The sequence below is a fragment of the Trachypithecus francoisi genome, unplaced genomic scaffold, assembly GCF_009764315.1.
Source record: "Trachypithecus francoisi isolate TF-2019V2 unplaced genomic scaffold, Tfra_2.0 Lachesis_group0, whole genome shotgun sequence".
In the NCBI taxonomy this organism is placed as follows: domain Eukaryota; kingdom Metazoa; phylum Chordata; class Mammalia; order Primates; family Cercopithecidae; genus Trachypithecus; species Trachypithecus francoisi.
The window spans coordinates 92,240,816-92,258,319 of record NW_022681453.1 but is presented as its reverse complement, the minus strand read 5'-3'; the positions used below and the strand labels follow the sequence as shown (position 1 = coordinate 92,258,319).

The window sequence follows — 17,504 nt, the reverse complement described above, 5'->3', positions numbered from 1 at the left end:
GATTTATGTAAGAACTTTGGATGTATGTGTCCATTTGCCAGCATATTATCTGAATATTCTTTGCCTAAAAAGGCTGTTTGATTGCCTTATTTTGTTCTCCAAGAAAAGAAAGCCATCTGATTCCTCAATGACTGCCAGTTGCTTTAAGAATTAATTTCCTTGTTCTGACTTTCTGTACCCAAAAGGAATCCGGTTTTTTGGCCTAGTTTATTTAGCTTGCTATAGAAACAAAAATTCATATGTGGATGGAGAAGGGTTTTTAGAGAATCCTCAAGCATAAATATTAAATAGATTAATTATTGCTCATAGCTATTCACATTTCCTAACACTTCTAACAAATACTCACTTCAAATGATACAGCCCCCAATACACAAATCTTTGTGCACACACTTTTGGCAACTTTAGTCCTCACCATGTATATCCAGGAAGTAAAACTTTTTACCCTTTTTAAAACAAATATACATATAACTTACTCTTTAGCTGTGAAATATTTAGATGTACATAAGTTAGGTAATTGTAGCTATTACAGGTTTAAAATAATTCAATCTGTCGTTATTATAAATATCTGTATCATTATAAATGAATCTGTCATTAAATCTGTACTATTAAGAATCTCTATATTGCCAGGCAAGGTGGCTCATGCCTATAATCCCAGCACTTTGGGAGGCTGAGGGGAGCGGATTGCCTGAGGGGTCAGGAGTTTGAGACCAGTCTGGCCAACATGGTGAAACCCTGTCTACTAAAAATACAAAAAAATTAGACTGGTGTGGTGGCGTGCACCTGTAATCCCAGCTACTTGGGAGGCTGAGGCAGGGGACCTGCCTAAACCAGGGCGTGGAGTCTGCAGTGAGCCAAGATTGCACCATGTACTCCAGCCTGGGCGACAGAGCAAGACTCCATCTCAAAAAAAAAAGAAGAATCTGTATATTATATAATATATATTTTTCTGTATATTATACTATATAATATAGATTCTGTATATCGTATAATATATAATATGCTATATACATAAATATATATAACATACACAATCTATATTATATATAACATACTGTGTATATTTAATAAAATATTTAAAATATATTTATTAATACAATAAATATATATTTATAATATAAGTGTGTATTTGTAGTATGATTAATAATTATATAATGAAATTGTATTTATAATATAATAAAACTTTATTATAATTATAAATAATAAAATTGTATTATAATACAAATAATGTAATATTAAAATTTTATTAATCATTGACATATTAGTAAATTATTATGCCATAAAATTTTAAAACTTGGATTTTTGAACTAGTTTATTTAGCTTGCTATGGAAATGAAAATTTATATGTTGATGAGGAAGGGTTTTTAGAGAACCCTAATATATAAGAATCTGTAAATTATATATGTCATTATAAATACTTTTGTTATTAAATCTGTACTAAGTTGGTCAGTTTGGTCATGTGCTTGCTTTTACATAATAGGCACTGAACTAAAATATCCCAGTTCCTCTATCTTGTTTTTTTTAAATTTATGTTTTTCATGTAATATTTAAAATATCAATATATAAAATAACTCACCAATATAGAAAGTAGAAAAGAGCTCAGTAAAGCAAAAATCGAATTATACATGCTTCTACAGAATGAAATATCTTGCAAACTACATCTATTCTTATGTCCTGGATAAATAGAACAGAGAGACTTATTTTGTCTTATGGTCATTTTATGAATCCTTTTTTTTTGGATCAAGGAATGACTATATGAGGAAGTTTTGCCAGAGTCTCTTGTTCAATGAAAGCTTCTGGTTAAGCAAGAATCAGCTGTCCTTCGACAGGATGCCACGAGGATTGTCTTAAGATCCATATAACAATTTATTCATTCTAAGATGTAAATGTTGAATACAGTGTGATAAAGTCACTGTGGTCGTAGGAGGAAATGAGAACAAGGCTTGGAAAGAAGTTTATTATAATAAGTCCCAGAGAGGGGGCAGTGCATACCATTCAGGGCCACAGGGGAGCCACTATGTTTTGGTCAGGTGGTAGAAGACAGGAGTGAGGGGCAATCTAGGCTAAAGCCTTTTCTAGGGTTTCTGAGGGAAAGACAGGGTGGGGCAAAGTAAACACTTTGACGTTTGCTTAGTTTGAAAAATTCCTGTGGAATTTAGGCAATGGGGTGGTCTATAAGTGCCTGATACCTGCCCTATGATTGATCATCTAGGGCAGGGGAAATACTGGCTTAATGTGTGAGAGTAACACATCATAAGGAAGAATTTGGGCTGTAGACTTGGAAGGGGCAGGCTTGCATATGAAGCCGGTGCTCCAGGCCCAGCTCTTTGCTATCTCTAATAATTGGCTAGCAATGAGAGGTGCAGTCTCTCCACCCATACCATCTCCTCCCAGCAAGCTTTGTAAGAGGCCTTAACATCATAGAATACATAAAATAAAGTTAGAAGACCTAGTTCTAATTCTAGTCCATGAAACACTGGGTAATTAATTTTATTATTGAGTATTGGATTCCTTATTGTTATCATGAAAATAAAAATACCTGTCTTGTTTTATTGGACCGATGAAGACCACATCAGTTATCATTTGTGAAAAAGTTTTGATGAATATAAATTCAGTATATAAATAGTGGCCTTAAAGATCATTACATCCAAGGTAACCTTGTAGTACTTGAAAGAAAGAACTCCTTGGAGTACAACTGATTCTTGCTTAACCAAAACTTCTCTTTGAGCAGGACACTTAGTTACAAAACTTTTCCATCCATCTCTTTGTAATCCATCTGTCCACTCCTCGATTCAAAAAACAACTCACTCATATAGTTCTTTGTTCTACTCATATAGGTCATGAAAACAGAAATAATTTGCAAGATTTCACTCATATAGTTCTTTGTTCTACTCATATAGGTCATGAAAACAGAAATAATTTGCAAGATTTTCTCCCCTGCAGAAACATGGATGATTTAATTTGCTTTATTTAGCTCTTTTCTACATTATATGTTAGTATTGTATTGTAAGTCCTACATAAAATTTTTCTTAAGAAGCATACATGTGATTGAGGAGTTGTAATGTTTTGTGTTCATTACCTATTATGTAAAAGCTAGCAGCTGACAGAAGTGACCAATAGCAAAATTAATGACTGGTTTGATAATATACTTTATCTTGTAATTTGTACATTTACTAGATTTATGTGCATCTAAGTATTTCACAGTTGGATAATAAATTATATGTTTGTTTTAAATAGAGGTAGGAACTTTACGTGGGACAGAACTAGAGTTGTCTAAAAGTATATGCATATAGCTTAGTTTTATAAATTAATTTCTATTCACTTTCCTCCCTCTGGCTTATTGAATTTTATAATTCTTTATGGTTCAAGTCCAGTGCATGCTTCTTGGCTGAGCCTTCCAAGCAGCTCTAGTTCATGAGTGTTGCTGTCCTTTGAACACTTACAATATTTTACTATATAAACTATTAGATTGTTACACTCAAACCTGTGCTATCAATTAGGTTTTTAAAATTTATTACCTTAAATGTATTATAAACAAGTCCAATGAGAGCAAACTTTATATCATCTTTCTTTACTTTCCTCATAGAACTTACAGATACTATAGATTCACTAAATATTGTTAATTGCTTATTAACACATGATGTGTAGAGTTGACAAAGTACTTTATGAAGTTTAAAAAAAAGGCTTTTAAAGTAAATGTTTACACTAACTACCTAATAATGAAGTGAAGCATAGGTTTTTAACTCTCTTTGCTATTAAAGAAAAATTCCAGTAATCTTACAGTCCAAATTGGATTTTAAAAAGAATTATGATCATCTTTAGACCCAGGAAGGGAAGCCTCTACTTAATGCTAGAGATTTAGATGATCGGCCGGGCGCGGTGGCTCAAGCCTGTAATCCCAGCACTTTGGGAGGCCGAGGCGGGCGGATCACGAGGTCAGGAGATCGAGACCATCCTGGCTAACACGGTGAAACCCCGTCTCTACTAAAAAAATACAAAAAACTAGCCGGGTGAGGTGGCGGGCGCCTGTAGTCCCAGCTACTCGGGAGGCTGAGGCAGGAGAATGGCCTAAACCCGGGAGGCGGAGCTTGCAGTGAGCTGAGATCCGGCCACTGCACTCCAGCCTGGGTGACAGAGCGAGACTCCGTCTCAAAAAAAAATTAAAAATAAAAAAGATAGATGATCTTGCCCGTTCACTCCTCTGGCTACACTCCTCTTCATGAAGATATGGTATTGAAGGATAAGAAGATATGCCACTTAGATCTTATGGATTCTTTCTATACCATAGCACAGGTATTCAAGATCCTAGACTTTCTTGCTCAAATGGCCTCAAGTCCAACTTTTAGGAGCTTCACAGATTCTTGCTGGGATTCATCCTCCAAAGGATACTCTGTGACACTGGTGTGCTCAGCCTAAGTTGACTGGAGGACTAAAGTTGGCAGCTTTTTGAAACAGGGAAAAGACAGCTTGTGTATGAGATGCTCATATATGTGCATATGTGAAATCTCTCAGGATGTGAGATAGAGCTAGAGTCAGGTAAGAGCAGAGAAGTGGGATTAACCGAGGTTAAGAGCTGGCTCTCTATAGGCCACCACATGCTGCCATGGGGTTCTTAGGAGTCCAAGTATGTTAAATATGAAACTGGACTGTCAGGTTGTTATGAAAGTATCTTTACAAAGTAGACTGATACTATATATTTTAAGTTTGATCTAATTTAAATACTGGAACTGTAGGCTATTATCTTAAATGAAACTGAGACACAGAAAGACAAATACTGTATGTTCTCATCTATAAGTGGGAGCTAAATAATGTGTACATGTAGGTCTACACTGTGGAATAACAGACAGTGGAGGCTTGGAAAGGTGAAAGGGTAAAAGGCGGGTGGGTGATGAAAAATTACTTAATGGTGCAATGTACTTTATTCCGGCAATGGGTACACTGAAGCCCTGACTTCGCCAATATGCAATATATTAGTGTAACGTAGTAGTAATTATTGTAATATGTATTATATATATTTATACAAGTAAAAAAAAAGATTCATCATTTAAAAATATTTAGGCATGTGGTATGTGAGCTGCCATACTCATATTCTTACCTTGGGATCTCTACTTTTTAGAGACCCTATTTATTTTAAGACTTGAAATTATAACTAAAAAGTTAAAATTGACCCTTGAACAGCATGGAGATTGACCTATGTGTTATTGAAATCCATGTATAACATTTGACTGTCCAGAAAATTTAACTGGTAGTAGTCTACTGTTGATCAGAAGCCTTATTGATAACATAAACAGTTGATTAACACAGTTTGCATGTTATATATTATACATACTGTATTCTTAAAATAAGCTAGAGAAAATGTTATTAAGAAAATCATAGCTGGGCATGCTGACTTATGCCTGTAATTCCAGAAATTTGAGAGGCCAAAGCAGGTAGATCACCTGAGCTCAGGAGTTTGAGACCAGCCTGGGCAACATGGCAAAATCCGATCTCTACCAAAAATACAAAAAATTAGCTGGGTGTGGTGGTGCATGCCTGCAGTCCTAGCTACTTTGGAAGCTGAGGTGAAAGAATTTCTTGAGCCTGGGACATGGAGGTTGCAGTGAGCTGAAATTGCACCACTTTGCTTCAACCTGGGTAACAGAGTGAGACCTTATCTCAGAAAAAGAAAAGAAAATTGTAAGGAAGAGAAAGTATATTTACTATTCATTAAATGGAAATGGACGATCATAAAGTGGCCTTCATCCTTGTTGTCTTTATGTTGAGTAGGCTGAAGAGTAGGGTAAAGTAGAAGGGTTGATCCTGCTGCCTCAGAGGTGGCAGAGACTGAAGAAAATTCACTTGTAAGTGGACCTGCATAGCTTAAACCTGTGTTCCGGGGTCTTTATATATAAATGCAGTATTTCCAAAAGGAAAAGTATGCCTGAAATGTGACATGATTTCTATATCTACTGATGTTATATTTTATGGCAAATTTCATAGGCATTTAGATCTATATCAATTTTGAATTTACATTCTTGTTTTAGGGAATCAGATCCAAATTTGTATATCTAATATAACTTTCTATATTCTTGAATAAGATGAAATTTACCATTATGTCTGTTTTGACTGTTTTGGTACCTAAGTCTAATTCTAATTTATTTTATTTTAAGTAAAAGAAGAAATATTATTTTTCATCAAACATCACAAACTTAGTGTAAAACAATATGCATCATTTTGCCATGTATTTATGCACTGTATTTGAGAAGACTCACATTTCCAAATATCTGTGTATATTTTCGTACTTCTATATTTCTTGGTTTATATCGGTTCTGATTAGAGGATACATGCATTTTTTTCACTTCAGACCCTTCTCTCCTTCTGAACATCTCCCCAACTGAATGTATTTGTAAATAAGGAAATGTTCTAATTTCATAAATATTTTCAAAGTTTTTCATATTTGAGTTAAAGTTAATCTCATCTTTTCAGAGTTGATTTTTTGATGAACATGGTTAATGCTTTCTATTAATATGAAGCAATGTAGCCTGAAGATACTAATTAAAGCAGCATTTACTGGGAATATAGTTATTTACTCCTATATGGGAGAGTTAAGTATGTAGTATAGACATTAATAATAATGTATATGCATTCCCTGATAAATGAAATGAACTCTAATTATAAATGTATTCAAAATAAAAATCATCATCGAATGAGTACATGCTCTCCTATGGGTAAAATACTTAGATTTTTAGACATTGATTTTGATAGTTTAAAAGTATATCATATTTTTTACTATTATCTTGGTTCACAGTTACATTTAGAATGATTGTATTGTGGTTCCAATGAGCTGTGACAGTGCTGGTTTGCCTTTAAGTGTCCTCAGAGTAATGTAAGACCCATTATACATTAGGATGAAAGGCATTTAGATGGGAAATCTCATGTATATTCCCTTGAGATTATTGAATCACCCCTGATAAAAAATGTGTGTATTTTGTAAAATTAAATATACAGTTGAAAGGAACTTATTGTTTTCTCTGGAATATGCCCTCTGGATTTCAAGCAAGGAACTTGCAAAAATATTTTTTGGATAAAATATTGTGTTTAAGTTTGCATGATGGATAATATGAATTATTCTAGAAATGTACAGTAGTTAATTAAAAGTACTTTGTGTCATAATGGTCCTATATACAGAGGAAAGTAGGCATTCTCTTCGAAAGTATACTAATGAAATTCAACTGGCCTTGATTTAGTAACTCTCTATAGCCAGTTAAAATGAGAAACTGCAAACAGAATATGTTAAATAATCTTATTATAAATAACTGAAGTATGTTATCAATGAATAGAACCCTTATTCACCCTTATTCACTATAGCAAACCATTTGTCATTTTCAGTATACTCAAATAGAAACGATAAACTATGATGACTAGCGTGTGTTCCCAAACATGCTATAAGGTTACCTGAATGTTTTTCATGTATTGAAAATGATCAATTATAACTATACAAATAAAATGGAGTTATAATCTAAATTTACAGTATAGAAGTATGCAACATTAAATGAATAAATATTGATAATCTAAACTGCTTTCAGGGTACTCAGATATTTTTATTAAATCTCTTAAAAACAGACAAAGTCTTTCCATGCAATCAAGTGGCAAACTGCTTGTACATAAACATACAGAAGTGAAAATAATCCAGTGATCTAGCTCAGAGTAAAAGCCAAAGGACGTAAAATGCTTAATAAAGACTTTTGGTTTGGCTGCTCTCTGACCCTCTGTTCTTAGTACTTAATGTGCTTTCAGTGCCCACTTATGCTGTTCCTCAAATATACTACACACTCCTGCCTCAGGTTATTTATATTTACTGCTTCCTCTTTGCAAGTTTCATTGTCTCATGTCTAAGACAATGCTTAAATGTCACTACCTCAGTAAGCCTTTTCGAGACACCCACTTAAAATTATAGCCCTCTTCTTAATCTCCTTGCCCCATTTTTCCCCATTGTACTTTCTACCATATTGTTTAGTTTTACTCATTTCTACTTTTGAATTGTCTCTCTTCCTTCTAAAGTAAGCTTTATAAAGGCAGACAGTTTGAGTTCAGCTTGTTAATTGCTGTATTTCCAGTGTCCAGGGATGGGAGTGCCTGATAAATATTGAATAAGTCTAAGGCCTTATCTAGGTCTGTTTTCTATTTAAATGGTCATGTAAATATTTAATTGAATATTGGCAAAGAAAACAGACCACAATTTGTGGCAAATTGTATATGAGGAAAGATGGGAAACCCAAAGTGCATTTTTTATATATTTAGTTGTTTTGATAAGATAATGGATGCTATTTAATGTTCTTTTTTTTTTTTTTTTGAGGCGGAGTCTCGCTCTGTCGCCCAGGCTGGAGTGCAGTGGCCGGATCTCAGCTCACTGCAAGCTCCGCCTCCCGGGTTTACGCCATTCTCCTGCCTCAGCCTCCCGAGTAGCTGGGACTACAGGCGCCCGCCACCTCGCCCGGCTAGTTTTTGTATTTTTTTAGTAGAGACGAGGTTTCACCGTGTCAGCCAGGATGGTCTCAATCTCCTGACCTCGTGATCCACCCGTCTCGGCCTCCCAAAGTGCTGGGATTACAGGCTTGAGCCACCGCGCCCGGCCTTAATGTTCTTATAGTATGCCATGAACTGTCTGAAGTGCTGTACGTGTATTTATCTAATTTGTAGCTTACAGCAACCCTGTGAAACGGGTACTATTATCAGCTCCTTTACAGTTGAGGAAACTAGATATTAAATAAAGTTGTCATGCAATTCATGTGTAAGAAGACAAGACAGGACAGCTGATTCTAGAACCCATACTTTTAACCAAAGGCTCACGGTTAAAATGCTGTTCCATTGTTGCTTTGAATAGCTTCATTTGTATCCTTTTAACTCTTTTTTATTTTGGTAAAACAAAAAAAAATTGTAAGTAATCATTTCTGTTTAATCACTGTAGTTTAAAATCACTTAATGACTTTTTCCTCTTTTTGCAGTGGGATGCCATCACTGAAATGGATGAACATAATAGGCCCATTCACACATACCAGGTATGTAATGTAATGGAACCAAACCAAAACAACTGGCTTCGTACAAACTGGATCTCCCGTGATGCAGCCCAGAAAATTTATGTGGAAATGAAATTCACATTGAGGGATTGTAACAGCATCCCATGGGTCTTGGGGACTTGCAAAGAAACATTTAATCTGTTTTATATGGAATCAGATGAGTCCCACGGAATTAAATTCAAGCCAAACCAGTATACAAAGATCGACACAATTGCTGCTGATGAGAGTTTTACCCAGATGGATTTGGGTGATCGCATCCTCAAACTCAACACTGAAATTCGTGAGGTGGGGCCTATAGAAAGGAAAGGATTTTATCTGGCTTTTCAAGACATTGGGGCGTGCATTGCCCTGGTTTCAGTCCGTGTTTTCTACAAGAAGTGCCCCTTCACTGTTCGTAACTTGGCCATGTTTCCTGATACCATTCCAAGGGTTGATTCCTCCTCTTTGGTTGAAGTACGGGGTTCTTGTGTGAAGAGTGCTGAAGAGCGTGACACTCCTAAACTGTATTGTGGAGCTGATGGAGATTGGCTGGTTCCTCTTGGAAGATGCATCTGCAGTACAGGATATGAAGAAATTGAGGGTTCTTGCCATGGTAAGAAACAAACATTTAAATAATTTATCTTGCATTTAAATGATTTTTAAAAAGTTTTATTTTTTAAATTAACAAATAGTAATTGTACATACTCATGGGTATGTAGTAATGTTTTGATACATATAATGTATACTGATCAAAGTAGTTAATACATCCATCATCTCACTGATCTTTTCAAAATGATTTATTAAAAGTAAATGTTATACATTTATTTCAAATAATACATTTTTGAGTGTTGTACCTGATAATAAATTGTGAAAGAAATTGATTCATATTAACTATAAAAAAATTGCTGTCGTTTTTCTCCTGGAAAGGCATATGAAAGTGTGCCAAAATGCTTTCAGTAAAGTAGTTAAACAATATGAATTGCTGTAACTACCTAATTTTTATAAAGGAAAGCAGCATCAACAACAGCAACAAGAAGCAATTCAAAATAGTGATTTCCCTGGTGTTCACATTTTTATGGTTTATAGAAATATGACATTTAAAGACAGCAGTAATTATTTCTATCATATTGAATTATAATACTTGAATTGTATTTAAATAGAATTATATTTAAATAAAACGAGTTCATGTATATTTTATTTCAAAAATGTATAAGCTAGTTTATACGGGTGTTATGTATGATGTTTGGTGGTTGAATATTGACCTGATCAGAGCTTAATTAATCCTTTGGTATTATTACATAGAATTTTCCACCGTATAACACATTAGCTTTTCATTTTAATAGTAGTATTTGTGTAACATGTAATTGTCAGGAAATATTAACATCACACAATGCTAGTTACGTTTAGAACTATTCCTTTCACATTGTTGTAACAATGAAGTAACTATTATTTTCAAGATGAAACATTTTTCACTTTTTATGTAATTCATTTTATGAAGGCTTATTTACCTAATAAGTATATACATTCAAAATTTTTATATGCCCCCCAATAAAGAGCATACATTTGATTATGTTTAGATTTAGGACTCATAATCAAAACACAAAGATACAAATAAAATTATTTCATGGTAAATAGTAATATACTGGAGATATTTCCCTCTCAGTGAAAACTTCTTAAGAGGGTATTTTCTATAGCACCAGCTTGAATTTATTGATTTCTTTGTTGATGTTATATTCACATTCATTAAAAAGGATGAGAATAAATAAGAAAAACATATCTGTATGCACATAAGAGTTATGGATAATATATGTGAAGTTTTAAAGGTTTTATCTGTTTATAAAACACTTGGGTTCTTGACTCTTGAAAATTTCACTGGAGCTGCCAGTGATGATTATGTTTTGTAACTGGAGAATATTAATATTTGCATGAGAAGTCTATAGTATATATTTTACAAAGCATGAATCAGCTTTCCTATGCTTTTAATCATTAAACTATGTTTCATTCAAGTTTATTAATACAGATTATCATTATAGTTTATCAAAATTTTGTTCACTTATAACAAGGATTTATAATGGAGAAAAATTAAACCATAAATGATCCTGGAGGTAGGATCTAAAGATATTTTACATTGGAAAGTGCATGTATTAGTTTGTTATACTGACTTTCTGAGACTGGTTATTTATGAAGGAAAGAGGTTTAAATGGCTCACAGTTCTGCAGGCTTAACAGGAAGCACTACTGGAACGCCTCAGGAAACTTACAATCATGACAGAAGGCGAAGGGGAAGCATGCATGCATTACCCTGGCAGAGGAAGAGAGAGAGAGAGAAAGAGGGAAATGCCACACACTTTCAAACAACCAGATCTCAGGAGAACTCACTCTCACAAGAACAGCAAAAAGGAAGTTGACCTCCATGATTCAATCGCTTCCCACTAGGCCCCTCCCCCAGAATTTCAAGATGAGATTTGGATGGAGACACAGAGACAAACCGTATCAGTGCACTAAAGAAAAATTTATACATATGGATAATTATCCAGTTAAGTGGAGAAGACAATAAGATCTAAGGATAAAATGTATTGCACAGAGAAACCAAGTAGTTTTTTTTTTTTTTTTTTTTTTTTTTTTTTTTGAGACGGAGTCTCGCTCTGCCGCCCAGGCTGGAGTGCAGTGGCCGGATCTCGGCTCACTGCAAGCTCCGCCTCCCGGGTTCCCGCCATTCTCCTGCCTCAGCCTCCCGAGTAGCTGGGACTACAGGCGCCCGCCACGTCGCCCGGCTAGTTTTTTGTATTTTTAGTAGAGACGGGGTTTCACCATGTTAGCCAGGATGGTCTCGATCTCCTGACCTCGTGATCCGCCCGTCTCGGCCTCCCAAAGTGCTGGGATTATAGGCTTGAGCCACCGCGCCCGGCCGAAACCAAGTAGTTTTTTGATACAGGCATGCAACATGTGTAATAATCACATCAGTTTTACCGTATTTTAAATTAGATAGAAGTTAGCCATTACTTGATAAAAATAATAGTTTTTTAAATATTTGACGACTTATTTAATCTAAGAATTTGTGTGATTTGCTATTACTAAATATTTGTATTCCTTTATGGCATTTACCACAGAATTAAAATACCAACCGTGATGTCTACATATTTTTTTACTTAATATGCTTGGTGTGAAATTTTATTCTTATTTATATGCCTTAAAATTTCTTCTGTGATTTGGCAAAGATAGTTTTGGACAGATGTTAAGTAGCATCTGTTTATATAGAGCTTCTACTTGTGTATATTTATGGCTTGTTATCTTTATTATCCTTTATCGGATTGCAGAAACATGAGGGAGTCAGTACAGAACAATTGTTCATCATCTTGTAGTGGATGGCAGAAATTGGAAGGATTAAGTTTGAATTCTATATCTATGGCTTACAAACCTCAAAATCAGGTGTTTTTTTAAATTTATAAAGTAATGATTATAGTCACCTAAAAATAAAATACATGTAAAACTATTAAAAACAAGCAACATGCCTGATTCTAGTTAAATATAATGAATTGCTATTTACAAACAAAAGAAATGTCAGAGTGGATGTAGAGACTACATTATTTTAAAGATACATATAGTGCAGTACCACCAGTGTTCATTTTAGAGTACTTACTTTTATGTGTTCTTGATGTTGCATGTTGCCCCTTTCTTTCCTCTGATGAGAATTTTATCATTGCTTTTATTGCCATCTATTCATAACTTATCTCACAAAAAATCTCTGAATTACATGTAATCAAAAGGTCAAACTAATTCAAGCTTATATGAGAAAAATGTAGTATGAGTAGAAATGTGACCACATACATAATAGGAAAAGAACAAATGAGTGTATCATTATTTTTCTTCTCATCTATTCTGTGAAAACAATTAATTAATCTACACTATTTTTTTTTGTTTTTTTTTTTTTTTTTTTTTTTTTTAGAAACAGGGCCTTATTCTGTCACCCAGGCTGGAGTGCAATGGTGCGACCATAGCTCATTGCAACCTTGAACTCCTAGGCTCAAGCGATTCTCCAGCCTTGGCCTCCCAAAGTGCTGTGATTGCAGGGGTGAGCCACTGCTTCCAGCCCCAAACTATTGATATTTTTGAGTATTTATTGTTTCTTAATCACTTTCTTAAGTGGTAGAGATAAATATAAATAAGGCATATGTTTCTGTTATCCATTGCTATGAGAGAAAACAGCCCAAAATGTACTGGCTTAAAACCACAATGATTTATTGTATTTCAGGGCTCAGCTAGGTAGTTCTGCTTAATGTGCAATACACAGCCATCACTCATGTAGCTGAATTCCACTGGGAGCTTTGACTTGAGTTGGAATGTCCAAGATAGCCCCTCATCTTCCAGGGCCTTTCTCTATGTGGCCTCTCCTCATTTAGTATCTGTCCCAAGCTTTGCCAGAGTGTAGTTGCTGGCTTAAGAGGGAGTTTATTCACATAACCATCTGTAAAACGAGTATCTGAGGAGACAGCACAAGACTGAATACCTGAAAGTATATTTGTAGGGGACTGCCACCATGGCAATGTATTATTTTACAGTCTACTCTCTGGATTCTCCTGATTAATGTCCCTTCGGCATGCACAAAACCCCACACCCTCCCGAAGATTTATCTCGTTAGGACATCATGTTGAAGTCCAAAATAGCATGTTGAAATCAGTTCCAGATTCAAATGAAGTTTCATTGCTAAAATCCCTGTTGATCTGCAGAACTAAGAACCTAAAAGTAAGTTATTGTTCCCTACACACGCAACACACATGGAACGGGGGCAGGATAATTGGAAAATAGTCTCCCGTTCCAAAAGGCAGGGAACACAACAGTCACTGGTCTATTGTGATTGTAAAGTGTAACTGGTGTTTTCAAGGTCCCTGACTACAGGGGCAGAGAATGTTTTTTGATTAGAGCCCAGTTCTGCTCCTTGTGATTGGTGCCCTGTGTCTTTTGGCTTTCTTACTAGTATCTTGCCCCTGCCCTCTTAGTCATCTACTCTTTTTGTTTTTGTTTTTTGAGGCAGAGTCTCGCTGTCTCCCAGGCTGGAGTCCAGTGACGATCTCGGCTCACTGCAAGCTCCGCCTCCCGGGTTCACGCCATTCTCCCGCCTCAGCCTCCCGAGTAGCTGGGACTACAGGCGCCCGCCACCTCCCCCGGCTAGTTTTTTGTATTTTTTTGTAGAGACGGGGTTTCACCGTGTTAGCCAGGATGGTCTCGATCTCCTGACTTCGTGATCCGCCCGTCTCGGCCTCCCAAAGTGCTGGGATTACAGGCTTGAGCCACCGCGCCCGGCGTAAGAATTGCCCACGTGCTAGTTGCTGGTTTCAACAGTTGTCTGGAAACCTCTTTAATATGATCAACAACATTATGAAGTGCCTTTTCTCTCTTCCAAGCTATCACAGGCAGGATTATTGCCAATTGCTCATCACATAACATTTATTGACCTTTTAGTATCCCCATTAACAATTTCTTTACTGATCTTCCAGCCTCTACTCACAGTCTCCATGCTATTCTTCAGCCTCTACCATCTGTTCAATCCCAAAGCAAATATCACAGGTTTTAACTTTTTGTTATGGCAACACACATATCTTGTACAAATTATTTGCTTATAGTTTCTACAATCTGGAAATCCAGATTTGGTTCACTGGGTCATTCTTTTCTGTCCTAGCTGAGGTCACTCATGCAACTGCAGTTATTTGGAGGTTTAACAAAGCTGCATGTCTAAGATGGCTTCACTCATGTATAATACTTCATCTGTTATGTTTGAGGTAACGTTGTATACTGTCTAAATCCTGGTAACAATTTTAGTATGTTTTATTTCAGGAAATTATTCTGTTTTGTTTTTTTTTTCTTTCTGTTATATCAACTAGAAGGAGTTACTCACCTTAGCATTCAAGGAATTGTTCATTTTGACCTTGTCCTGTTCTTTTGTAACCTCAGCAAAATTCTGTCCACTATTCTGTTTTTTACAACTTTTGAACAATCTGTGTGTTTTTGTATCTCTTACCTTTTTTCATATTTTGCCTAGCTGCTTCTGCACCCTTTTCTTCTTTTCCTGTGATGAAATTTTATTTATTCTTCAAGACCTAACACAAATATTATCATGTCCCTGGGTCTTCACAAAGTTAATATCACCCTCCTCTGTGTTACAATTTGTGCTGATTATTCTTGTATCTGTTTCACTAGGGCTGTCCCATAAAAGAAGCGTACTTAAAAGTCACATGATGTGAATGGTCACAAAGCACTGAAGAGTTAAAAGTGCAACCTGTTAGTGCTCCTGTGGAATGCTATGTTTCTTCTCATTTCTGTGAAATAGGTAAATTTTCTTGAGAGAGAGTTGTTGTATTTTAGATCTGGAAGGTCTTAGAAAATATTTTTATCCATCATTTTATGAATCAGGACGCTAAATTACTAAGAACAGAATTTAATTTCCTAGGGCCACACAGTAGTAACTAATGGTGGATTGAGAACAAAGCCCAGATATGTCTCAATCTGGCCTTTGTGTGTTTCCCTTCCACCTATCCCCCATTCCTTTTCTTTTTTTTTTTTTTTTTAAACAGTCTCACTCTGTCACCAGGCTGGAGTGCAGTGGCGCGATCTCGGCTCACTGCAACCTCTGCCTCCTGGGTTTAAGCGATTCTCGTGCCTCAGCCTCCCGAGTAACTGAGATTTGTTGGTCAGGATGGTCTCAATCTCCTGACCTCCTGATCTGCCTACCTCGGCCTCCCAAACTGCTGGGATTACAGGCGTGAGCCACTGCTCCTGGCGCCCGCATTCTTTCTCACTCTTTCATTTCCTCATTCTAGACATCCATGCTCTCACTTTGATACTTTAATGTTTCCTGCCTACCAAACCCAAAGCACAGGAGCCCTAAGTTTCTCATTATTAATTAGGCCTGCTCTGCCTTCTACTTCTCTTCAGGAGTCCAACGTGGACACTGTTGGAGCAGGATTTAAGCATCACTTTTGAAATTCATGCTGCTGAGGATGATGAAAAGATATATAGATATGATTTCATCTGAAACTTTGCTTTTAGAGATGATAAACAGGAAAAATTACAGTGAGGCTTTAGGGATTTTCATAATTTGCTTGAATGAATTTGAGAGCTCTTGGTCAGCTATGCAACTAAGGTACAATAAGCTGATTTAAAATAGAATAAATCTATATCTAGTCATACTCCATATCTAATGAATGATGTATATTTATTTGCATTTTAATAACTTGTTATGATATTTTATCCTAAAAGTTGTACTACTGAATGTTTGAATTTTTGATTCTTTTTTGCATAATATTATTAAGGCATACCTATATCCAAATTCTAGAAGCACAAAAGAGAGTGGTAGACTCTTACTCTTGCTGTATGAACCAGGCTTAACTAGATAGAAAGATTATATTAACATATTTGCTAAAATTTAAAAGCAAACACAAATAATTTGGGTTGCTTTATTATACATCATAAGTAGTATTTTAGTCTTCTTTCAAATCTCAACTGATATTTCATAACTGTTTTAATTTTATTTCATAGGTTCATAATTAAGACTGTCATACTGGGCATGTTGATGTTAGAGATTTAACATTGTTTTAATTTATTCTACTTAATGTCAGACTTTTCTAAGGTTTTCAATTTAAAAATAACATTGATTTGCAAAGTATTATGCTAACTTACATCAAATGGTCTTTCAGTTTATATGTCTAAGACTATTTTAGCACTGTGGAAGAAATAATTGGAAACAACACGCAAAATTGAATGCAATTTTTGTTTAGTTATATGAGTTCTGAAGTGGCATGAATCCCTAATAAGCTCCTCTTAAACATTAATTTAGGATAAATCTCATTAAGGTAGTGGTACTTGTGCTTAGAGATATTAGTTTATGTTTAAAATTTTAGACCTGCTGAGAATATATATATATACACACATATACATATATAGCAATAATGCCTTCTTTAAGCCTGTAGGTATCACTCAATATAACTTAGCAAAATAATATTTGTCTATGGAAATGAAAATTGTGAAACACCAGGCATAATTAAAAACCTTTCTTCTGCCTAGAAATATGCTTTAAATTTTTTTTTCTAGTAGTACATTAAAATGCAGAAGAAAAGGATGGTGGCAATTCTCGGACCATTGCATTCTTGTTCACAGAGGTGAATGGGATATATGGGGCCTTTTGTGACATTGTATTGATTTGATCTCTTGAAGAGTGTTGTTATTAAGGCTTCATGGCATAGTCCTCTGCTGCAGTTCAGAAACATTTATGCTGTGTATGTATCATCTTCTGTCTAATCATGTTATCAGAGATGACTGTGCAAGCAGAGAGCATAAAGAAATTTGAGATACCAGGATTTGCTGGCATTAAATAAGGGGGTTTGAGGATATGATGAAAAGCTGAAAGGTAAGATTGGGATCAGAAAAAAAAAAAAGGCAGATTTATTGGCCCAGGTAGTATTTTCACTTTCTAAAGGTT

General features: G+C 35.4%; 1 protein-coding gene across 2 annotated transcripts in view; it reads left to right on the top strand.

Annotated features, from left to right (window-relative positions):
- EPHA6 (EPH receptor A6) overlaps positions 1–17,504 on the top strand; it is a 941,507-nt gene that overhangs the window by 153,281 nt on the left and 770,722 nt on the right. For both annotated transcript variants that reach the window (XM_033211549.1, XM_033211551.1), the window contains exon 3: positions 8,982–9,645. In XM_033211549.1, coding sequence (XP_033067440.1) covers positions 8,982–9,645 — 664 coding nt within the window. The remainder of the gene's footprint in view (positions 1–8,981; positions 9,646–17,504) is intronic.